The 11,063-nt window shown below is 43.0% G+C and overlaps 1 protein-coding gene across 1 annotated transcript in view; it reads right to left on the bottom strand.

The window, feature by feature from the left end:
* Nucleotides 1–11,063, bottom strand: part of CDH13 (cadherin 13) — a 643,409-nt gene that overhangs the window by 7,582 nt on the left and 624,764 nt on the right. The window contains exons 8-9 of the mRNA XM_011970562.1: nucleotides 9,380–9,613; nucleotides 6,161–6,379 (exon numbers count right to left, since the gene is read on the bottom strand). Coding sequence (XP_011825952.1) covers nucleotides 6,161–6,379; nucleotides 9,380–9,613 — 453 coding nt within the window. The remainder of the gene's footprint in view (nucleotides 1–6,160; nucleotides 6,380–9,379; nucleotides 9,614–11,063) is intronic.

The following is an 11,063-nucleotide window of genomic DNA, read 5'->3' as shown; positions in this document are numbered from 1 at the left end:
AAAAAAAAAAAAAAAAAGAAAGCTGCTAATTTCAGTGTTTTTTGAAATCACCCTCCCCCGTCTCCAACCCTTGCTTAACGGTTTAGGCTCATTTCATTTCTGTGCTGCCTGTTGTCAATGTCATATAAATGATAACACACATGGGGTTGGCCACTTTGATGTCTGCTCTTATGCATTTGAATGGTTGGGCACTCGTGGTTACCTGTTCCTGCTACCTCTGACCCAGACTCTCTCATGTCTTATTATGTCCATCCCTTTTTGGTTAGGAAGAATGTCTTGGACTAGGTATATAATAAAACATAAATCATGACATTTGGCAGGCATCTCTAACATTTAAACAAACAGTATTAGAAAATTTTATGCCTTTTATACATGACCAGACAAGGTGTGTTTTTGAAGATAACTGGTAACACCTATTTTTAACTGCTTTTTGGGGGCTGAAACTACCTGTTTTTGTGGAGCAAACCATTGGCGCGTCAACTGAGTACCTTTCCAGCTACACGGGGAGATCCAGAGTTTCATTTTGGGAATAATTTTGACTTTACATAGAGGTGCCCCTACTTACAGTGGGATATAATCACATGATGGGCTGGCTCCCCTTAGATGAGCACACAAAGCACATGTGGCATCTCACACCTAGTGTACCTGTGTCTGTCTTTTATCAGTGATACTAACTGTGAAGCAATTCTTTAGGGGTTATGGGGCAATTCTGCCTTAGATTAATTGATCCAAGAGCTCAGTTGAGAGATGAGAAGTGGGACATCCTTGGGAACCTGCTCATGATTGACATCTGTAGATCAGGAGTCTCAAAGTGACGGCCGCAAGAAAATCCCTTGTTGATAAGAAAAAAATACTGCCAAATCTTTTTCTTTAAATCTAAAAAATATTCAAGGTTTACTAATACTTACTATGTGGAGTGGTGGTAGCAGAATGTGTATTATTATAAAAATATTGTATACAAATAACCAAACACTGGGCTTTGTGCTAGAGGCCCCTGTCACCCAGGGTGTTGACGCCATAGGTTGGATGGGCCTGGAAATCTGTATTTTAACAAGCAGGGGCACAGCAGCTCTGGTCTCCATTTAAAAACACTCATTTCCAGTCCAGAGTGGCTGGCCTGCGAGCAGCGTCCTGCAGTGCCTTTGTTCTTCAAAGAGATGTCACTGAGTCAGGCTTTGATGTCCCGAAATTGGATTTACAGAGGGCGATGTGTGACGTGACCCCCTCAATTGTCTTCTTTCTGTGTGCACACATGTGCGTGCACACACACCACATACATGTACATGTGCATATGCATTCCCACTGCACACACATAGAATTTTTATCTCTTTGCAATCACATAGGAAGTACTGCTCTCCAATTTATCCAAACTCTGTTATACTTGAGTTCCAATTACTCCTGGACCTCTGCAAGTGTTGTTATTTGCTCTGTCACTTAGGCTGGAGTGCAGTGGTATGATCTCAGCTCACTGCAACCTCCGCCTCGCAGGGTCAAGTGATTCTCCTGCCTCAGCCTCCCGAATAGCTAGGATTATAGGTGCCTGCCACCACGCCTGGCTATTTTTGTATCTTTAGTGGAGATGGCGTTTTGCCATGTTGATCAGGCTGGTCTTGAACTCCTGACCTCAAGTGATCCGCCTGCCTTGGCCTCCCAAAGTGCTGGGATTATAGGGGTGAGCCACCACACCTGGCTGCAAGCATTGCTTGTAGAGCAGTGGCTTCTAAGTGCTGGTCCTTGGGCAGTGCTGGGCTTGTGGTCTGTCTAGCAGTCACTCCAGGAGCTGGTGGAAAATGGAGATCTCTTACTATAGTAGCGTTGGTCACAGTAAATGATTCTAATGTGTCTGCTGATAAGGGAATCTACTGCACCGTATTCAAATGACAGGATCCTCCAGCAGTCAGAATAAATGGAGCAGAGTGGGGTTCAGCCAAGGAAGGCTGTGGGCTGGCTCTAACCTCAAGTCCGTGTTTGGATAGGTCCCAGGCAAAGAAGGGTTTTCACATTTTTAAAGGGTGGTACAAAAGACAGAAACAAACAAACAAACAAAAATAAAGATGAATATATGACAGAGACTAATATGGCCCACAAAGCCATCTGGCCCTTTACAGAAAAAGTTTGCTGAGCGCTGAATTAGAGCAACATGGATGGACCTTGTGAATGTAACACAGGGAGGAAGAAAAGTTGTAGAATGGTATGCTCAATATAATATGAATTACAGGAGGTTTTACAAACTGCACAAAATAGAACTGTATGTGTTATGCGTGAATGTGAGTGTTTGTGTGTAGTAAAAGTATAAAAACATCTGGACATGCACATGAATAGCTAATTCATGGTAACTATTGTTTCTGAGGAAAGAGAACAGAAAATAAAATTGGGCAGAGAAACATAGGCAATTTTACCTTTGCCTGTAATATTTTACCTTTTGAAGAAAAAGAAAGTAAGGGGCCAGGTGTGGTGGCTCAAACCTGTAATTCTAGCACTTTGGCAGGCTGAGGCAGGCAGATCACCTGAGGTCAGGGGTTGGAGACCAGCCTGGCCAACATGGTGAAACCTCATCTCTATTAAAAATATAAAAATTAGCTGGGCGCAGTGACACTTGCCTGTAATTCTAGCTACCTGGGAGGCTGACGCAGGACAAACACTTGAACCCAGGAGGTGGAGGTTGCAATAAGCTGAGATCGTGCCACTGTACTTCAGCCTGGGCGACAGGGTGAGACGCTGTCTCAAATAAATAAACAAACAAATAAACAGAAAAGAAAGATGACGGAAAAAAAAAGAACAAAAGAAAAGAGGGAGAAATACATGTTTCCTTTCATTTAGCCATCTGTCTGTCCATGCGTCCGTTCACTTCTATTTCCCAACCCCCTACTCCCCAACCTCAAGTCATAATCCAGACCACAAATGAAAGTTTCTAGGGCACTGAGCCCAGAAATTAGCATTTTAAAAATGTTTCCTAAGTGGTTCTGATGTGCAACAGCATTTAGGAACTACCAGTGCAATTAACACGCTGCTCTTATCACACAGCGGCAAGTGTGTACGGCAAGCCAACAAGAAGCTCAGGCCAAATTTAGTGTCAGTCAGCTCCATCCCCAACTCTTCCTAGTTGGTTTCTCTTCCTTGTCAAGTTTAACTTCCTGTCTTGTTCACGTTTTAATTCTGTAAGCTTCTGAAACACTTTTTGGAAAGTTGGTGCTATAGAAATTCTCATATTGGATGTGTTCTGTCATCTCACTGTACCCTCCTCCCTGGAGAAGGAAACCTGGCACCATCAGTAGCAAACATCTTCACATTTATATTCTTAAATTTGCCCTCCTCCACCTGTTTCCTATTGAGTTGTGAACTGAAGGAACCAGCACATGTTTAGGGTGTGGACAAGATTGGAGGACACTGTTAGAATGTCCAGGAGCCTGTACCTAAATCTTGTAGTCACACCAGGATGGTCCTGATTTCCCAGCATCTGTGGACCATCTGGAGAGGCTTTAAAACGGACAAATGTCTGAGTTGCCCTTCCAGTCATAGGGTAGGGCCCGGGTATGGGTAGCTATACTGAAAAGTTCCCCAGGTGCTTCTATTGTGCAGTCAGACTTGAGATCCACCACCATCTCCCCAGCTGATGCTATACAAGAGTGACTTGCAGGTTGCTGGTGATGACTCAGCAAACCAGGCCCCAGACAGTACACTCTCACAAAGGGAACATTCCTACACTCTAGAAATCTAGGTCTAGGATATCTGTCAGCAAAGTAAGGGGGCAAACAAGCATAACGTGCTGCTATAAATTCATGGTATCTGCTATGGTATGGTGCTAATGTTCACTTAACCTCGATTATCTCACTGGCTTTCTAACTTTCTCTTCTGCAAAGAGAGAGAGAAAATAGAAATCAGGAGGCTGCCCCTGGGAGGCTTCTCCTGAGTCTTTTCTGTAAAGTAGAGACAATTTCAGATGAAGGGATAGAGATGGGACTGGGGGCTGAGAAGAAATTAGGAAACCTTGTCAAAGGGCAAATAATTCGACTGTGCAGCAATTGGGTTGAACGTTGAGCAGGGGTGGTCCAGAGGAGATCGGATACTGTCTTAGTCCGTTCAGGCTACTGTAACAAAATACTATAAACTGGGTGGTTAGTAGTATCTGCTGAAGTTTGTGCCCCTCCAAATGTCATATGCTGAAACCTGATCCCCAAGGTGATGGTATTAGGAGGGTGGGCCTTTGGGAAATCAGTAGGTCAGGAAGTCAGAGTCCTCATGGATGGGATGGGATGAGTGCCTTTATAAAAGAGGCCTCAGAGAGCTGCCTTGCCTCTCCCCATCGTGTGAAAATTCAGGGAGAAGCTGCCATATGTGAACCAAAATGTAGGCTTTCACTAGACAATGAATCTGCCAGCATCTTGTTCTTGGACTTCTCAGCCTCCAGAACGATCAGCAATACATTTCTGTTATTTATAAGCCACCCAGTTTATAGTATTTTGTTATAGTAGCCTGAACGGACTAAGACAGCATCCAATCTCCTCTGGACCACCCCTGCTCAACGTTCAGCCCAATTGCTGTACAGTCAAATTATTTGCCCTTTGACAAGGTTTCCTAATTTCTTCCCAGCCCCCAGTCCCATCTCTATCCCTTCATCTGAAATTGTCTCTACTTTACAGAAAAGACTCAGGAGAAGCCTCCCAGGGGCAGTCTCCTGATTTCTATTTTCTCTCTCTCTTTGCAGAAGAGAAAGTTAGAAAGCCAGTGAGATAATCGAGGTTAAGTGAACATTAGCACCTGAGACAGGAGGGTGGAGGCAGGTATGGATGGAAAGTGTTGGACCCTTAGACTCTGTTGGGCTTTGCAGTGGGAAGATTGGGAAGGAGACATGGAGATGATGGTGATGATGATGATGGTGGTACAGTCATCAGAGGCAAGTCAGGCAGAGGGGCAGGTCAGCAGGGGAAGATGATACGTTCGCTTTCAGAAATGTCCAGTCTGAAGGGCTAGTGAGATGCTATAATGGCTTTTTCTTTCTTTCTTTCTTTCTTTTTTTTTTTTTTTGAGACAGAGTCTCGCTCTGTCACCCAGGTTGGAGTGCAATGGCACGATCTCCGCTCACTGCAACCTCCGCCTCCCGGGTTCAAGCAATTCTGCTGCCTCAGCCTCCCGAGTAGCTGGGACTACAGGCGCATGGCACCATGCCTGGCTAATTTTTGTATTTTTAGTAGACACGAGCTTTCACCATGTTCACCAGGCTGGTCTTGAACTCCTGACCTCAAATGATCCACCTACCTTGACCTCCCAAAGTGGTGGGATTATAGGTGTGAGCCACCGTGCCCAGTCCTTCTTTTTCCTTCTACTCACAGGACTCTGGTCTTGCACAGAGCTTTATACACATGAATGTCCCATGTTGGACTATATGATTTCCTGGCAGCTCATCACTGTCACTAGGGTATAAAACCTTCTCTTTTCTTTTTCTGCCAATTTCCCAACTTCCTAATTTGCAATTACACCAATACCTTCTCAAAAGGTAAATAGCAAGGCCCAAATGGCTTTTGGATGGTAACAGTTATATATGAATAACTGCTAAAGTTAAAATTGGACTAGTATTTCATAAATAAGGAATATCTGACACATGTATTTATTCATTTTATCCTCACATCTATATTACTTGGCATAATAACTCATTTGTTTAAAACAACGTTTCATTATATTATAGTCATTATTACTAGCCAGTGAAAAAACAGTGTGAATTATGCATTGATCATTTTCCCTGCAGCCCAACCTCCATCCATAAATTCTCATGACTATTCTCAGAAAGTCTCATCATATCTGTTTTAACCTTGCAAAAGATTATTCCGCATAACGTAGAGAGAAACAGGCCTCTGATAGACCAGTTAACTAATCTGGGTGCATTTTCATTAGCTCAAGTTGAGTGGCAGCTGGTTTGCAGGCTACCAATGAACACCTTTGCACAATTCTTCAGACTGGCTGGAAGGGATTGTTAAGATGCCTTTAAACATTAGTGGGAGCACTTCTACATATAACATGTTCTGTCATACAGACATACAGTAAAGATGAATGATTCTTCTGGGATACATTTTCTTGGAAAGGTATATGGAAAAATGCTGGCTTCATGAACCCCATGAAGTTACAATTTCCTACTTGTGCATGCACTGGAGTTACGCCAACTTACAAGCTAAGCTGAAGAGGCTGAGGAGCAGGAGTGAGGGCAGGCTGAAGTGCAGGGCCCCGGCCGCGTTGCAGTCCACTTTGGAATTCCTGCAGGAGCACACTTGTACCCTGAGATCTGTGATGTTCGTCATGGGTGGTTTCCCTGAATCTGTCACCATGATGGGCAGGTTGTAGTTTGCTTTGTTCAGATTTTGAAGAAGGCTTACCAGGGCGTGAGTATCTGTAAAGGCAAGGAGGGTCCTGGTGAGAGTGGATGAGACTTTTTCCAATAAAAGAGTGAGGTTTTGGTGACTAAAATCACACCAAACAGGTGCTGCATTTTCATTTACAATCGTGGGAATGTTTAAATTTAAATTTATTAACATCAACTGAAAATACCAGTTCAGATCCTCAGTGGCACCTCCCACATTCCAAGCGCCCAGAAGCCACACATGGCTGGTGGCTCCTGTAATGAACAGCACAGAGACAGAGTGCTTCCATCACCAGAGTTCGGTGCCTCAGCGCCATCATAATCAATTTCAAGGAGAGCTCCTTTCATGAAGATGATTGATTACCAAGAACTCCTCCCTGCAAATTTATTACATGAAAAAGCCATCTTGACAAAGACTGCGTTCCACATCTAGAAAGCTGAGGTGAAAATCCACCTGCTCTCAATGTGGGCAGGACCCTGATGTGTTATCATGGAGATGGGTTCCATAGCCTACGTTTTTTGTCTTCAGTTTTTTTTTTTTTTTTTTTTTTTGAGACAGGGTCTCACTCTGTTGCCCAGCCTGCAGTGCAGTGGTGTGATCTCAGCTCATTGCAACCTCCACTTCCTGAGTTCAAACGATTCTCCTGCCTCAGCCTCCTGAGTAACTGGAATTATAGGCACACACTACCACGCCCCGCTAAGTTTTGTATTTTTAGTAGTGATGGGGTTTCACCATATTGGCCAGGCTGGTCTCAAACTCCTGATCTCAGGTGATCTGCCTGCCTCAGCCTCCCAAAATGCTGGGATTACAGGCATGAGCCACTGTGTTCAGCCTTGTTTTTGGTTTTTAATCAACCCTCAGTCCACAGCTCTAGATTTGGGTGGAAACTCGCAACATAGACACTGGATCTTTAAGCTTCCCCTCCACTTCCCTAACGTCATATGCGTTGGTGATAGCCACGATCACCCAGGCCCTTGGGAGACACTTGGCAGTGGCTGTACCAGCTGGCCTATTCTTTAACCTTGGGATAAAGTCACTGACATGATTAGGGGCATACATATTTTTGAGTACCCCTTTCTGGGAATAAACAGGGCTAAATATTCAGAAAAAAAAGTCTGAGACAACAACATCATTTAGAAGGCATTTTTTTTCCATTAGGTAAAACCAGGAGAAAAAAACAAGAGTGTAATGACAGGAAAATAAAAATAGATGAAGCATGATCATTACTAGAAGGTGACAGCAGCAGCAATGACTAATGTGATGGTCACCTAGCGAGATGGCAGATTAAATCAAACGGCATTTTCCCATCTTCCTTGAGCAGAGGAGAAACTCTCTCTCTCTCTTTTTTTAAAATTTAAGTTCCGGGGTACATGTGCAGGATGTGCAGGCTTGTTACGTAGGTAAACGTGTGCCATGGTGGTTTGCTGCACCTGTCAACCCATCACCTAGGTATTAAGCCCAGCATGCATTGACTATTTATCCTGATGTTCACCCCCTCCACCACCTCCCACCAAAAGAAACTCTTGAATGAGAAAGTTCCGATTGGAAAGATTTGGAGATGTTTATTCAAATTGGCCACAGCCATAAAAACTAGCAAATAAAACACTAACCCCTCAAACAAGAGAAGGGCTGTTTTAATTAAAAATAATCAGTGTAACAGAATTCATTCTTCAAAAAGCAATAAAATAGACAAACAGGCAAATAGAATCAATAACAAGCAAAAGGCACTAATAAAATAAGATATGAGATAGGGCTATAACAATAGATAGGAGATTTTTAAATAGAAAATGTTATGCACAATTGTACATTAGGCAAAATCTAATGAAATGGGTAATTCTTTGTCTCCCTCAAAACTTCTACCACCTATATAAGAAGTGGGAACCCTGACTGGGTCAACAGCAGGATAAGTATATTATTGAAGACATTGTATCTAATGCCTTTTTGTTTGTTTTTTCTTTTACTTTATTGGAAGACAAGGTGAACTTAGTAGTTAGTTTACATTTGGGGAAGAAGGTGGATGAGATTGTGGATATAAGGATACTCCATGTTAATACATTGGTGTTTCAGTCTTAATAAGGCAAGTGATAGAAGCTGGGTTAAGTTTTGAATTCCACCTGCCTATGTGGAAGGACCGGTGGAAGGAGACATTGCTTGCAAGTTTCATAAAGGAGAAAGAAGATGCATGGAAGAAGACATCAAAGTCAATGATGGCCAAGGATTTGAAAGAAAAGTCAAGGTCATCATTAGACCAAGTCAAGTTTGAGGCAGTCTGCAGCATACTCTGGAAGGTTGGAGGTTGAAGACTATAAAGATTCTTATCCTAGTGCTTCTCTTTCCTTTAGTCTTTTATGACGGCAAATACACCATGAAAAGTCTCTCCAGTGCGCTGGTGAAAGTTAATGTTAACACAGTTCTCTGTCTCTGAGATTGGACAGACAGCTGAGCCAAGAGACAGCTGGGGAGAAGCAGAAACTGCTGAGACTGGGCAGGTTGGCCAATATTCTTCGTAAGCTAGTTACAAAGAAAGAATCTGTGGAGTTTAATTAAAAGAGAAAGAGGAAGAACAAAGAATCACAGTCTCGTTGCTGGGAACTCTGGGATGGCAGAAACTACAGATTAGTTAAGAGAAAGTTCACTGTTGGGTGATGGGGACACTTAAAGCCTAGATTTCACCACTATGCAATCAACGTATGTATATAACAAACCTGCAGTTGTGCCCCCTAAATATATTAAAATTTTAAAGAGAGAATATTGGAGTTACAGTATGTAGCAGACAGGTTAGGATATACAACACACGGTGTACAGTACAGAAAACATCAGAGAGGAAGCAGAAGAGAAAACGTCTATGTTTGAAACAGATAAATTGCATTTGTTTGTTGGTGGGAAAATTGTCCGTATTTATAATAAGCCAATAACTTAAAATGAACCAAATGAGAATACATGAGAGAATAGTAGAGAAAGAGCATTTTGGGAAGAGAAACTAAACGGAAAGCTGGAAGAACAGGGAGAAATGCTTTAGCTAGACTTACTGTTGATCTTGGAGATCTTCCAGACTTTATCAGGAACAGCTTGTTTGTGGATTTCAAATTTGAAAGGATCTGTATTCGGGTGAAGATCCTTATCTGATGCTCCCAAAATGACTACACTGAGGTTTTTGGCATCATCACAGACTTCAGCTACTGTGGGGTAAATGAAGGGGGCATTGTCGTTCACGTCCTCCAGGGTTATCAGCAAAGTCCCAGTGCCCGTAGCAGGAGGGTTGCCTGTGGGAAAAAGGGAAGATGTTGGCATGCAACTGGTATATGCGAGAGCAATTTACCATAGTACTTTTTACATTGTAAACTTACCTTGCACTTATCTTATTTTTTGAGACAGGGTCTCACTCTATCACCCAGACTGGAATGCAGTGGTGTGATCAAGGCTCACTGCAGCCACAACCTCCTGGGCTCAAGCAATTCTCACCTCAGTATCCCAAGTAACTGGGACCACAGGCGCACACCACCACACCCGGCTTAGCGTTTGCATCTCAGAGGATACTTTTTGTATTTTTTGTAGAAATGGAGTCTCACTATGTTGCCCAGGCTGATTTCAAACTCCTGGCCTCAAGCAATTCTCCTGCCTCAGACACCCAAAATGTTGTGATCACAGGCGTAAGTCACCATGCCCAGCCCATTTCTCAGTTATTATTAATAGTTGCAAACAAGATTAACAATAACAGGTTTTTTTGGGTACAAAGTTTAGTGGTTTACAAACCCATTTACCATATATAAGACTTTTTTTTTTTTTTTTTTTTTGAGATGGAGTCTCACCCTGTCACCCAGGCTGGAGTACAATGGTGCAATCTCACTGCAACCTCCGCCTCCTGGGTTCAGGCGATTCCCCAGCCTCAGCCTCCTGAGTAGGTGGGACTACAGGTGCCCACCATCATGCCTGGCTAATTTTTTGTATTTTTAGTAGAGATGGGGTTTCGCTATGTTGGCCAGGCTGGTCTCAAACTCCTGACCTCGTAATCTGCCTGCTTCGGCCTCCCAAAGTGCTGGGATTACAGGCGTGAGCCACTGCGCCTGGCCTTAAGACTATTGATTGAAGTTCTTTAGGCTTAATACTTTACCCTTAGAATACCAAGCTTCTGACACACTAAAAAGTCATTCTCACACACTGAAATCTATTCAAAGAATGGAGATATGGAGATAAATATGACTTTTCCTCATTTACCAAATTAAATCTTTTACGTAAGTAGCCAGGTATTCACACATGTTGGTGGTAGGGGGAGGATGGAGTCTCCATGAGAGATGAGCACGGTTTCCCTGCTGTAGCTGTCCTCTAACTAGGGAGCTGACTAAAGAGGGAAAGATTTAATCTGAGAGATTTTCTTCTGGGGCTGAAAAAGAGTCTCAGATGGCCGATGGTGCCACTGGGGGCTGGGATGGCTGACCCTGCTGGACAGGACAGATTTAGGAAGGTGGGTTAGTGATGAGAAATGAGATCAGCAGCTGGCTACAGGGGCACAGAAGCAATCATCATTCAACCTTTGGGCCTTATTTTTAAAGCCTTGTTTTTTTCCTAATATTTCAGCTACTTCCTGAAATGTTTTTCATTTTAGGAAATACTATTTTAAGATAATGGCCCTCATAATCACCAGTCTAATAATGTCTTTCTTTTCTTTTTTTTTTTTTTTTTGAGACAGAGTCTTGCTCTATCGCCCAGGCTGGA

The sequence above is a fragment of the Mandrillus leucophaeus genome, unplaced genomic scaffold, assembly GCF_000951045.1.
Source record: "Mandrillus leucophaeus isolate KB7577 unplaced genomic scaffold, Mleu.le_1.0 Scaffold10, whole genome shotgun sequence".
Lineage (NCBI taxonomy): Eukaryota > Metazoa > Chordata > Mammalia > Primates > Cercopithecidae > Mandrillus > Mandrillus leucophaeus.
This window is presented reverse-complemented; position numbering and strand designations above follow the sequence as displayed.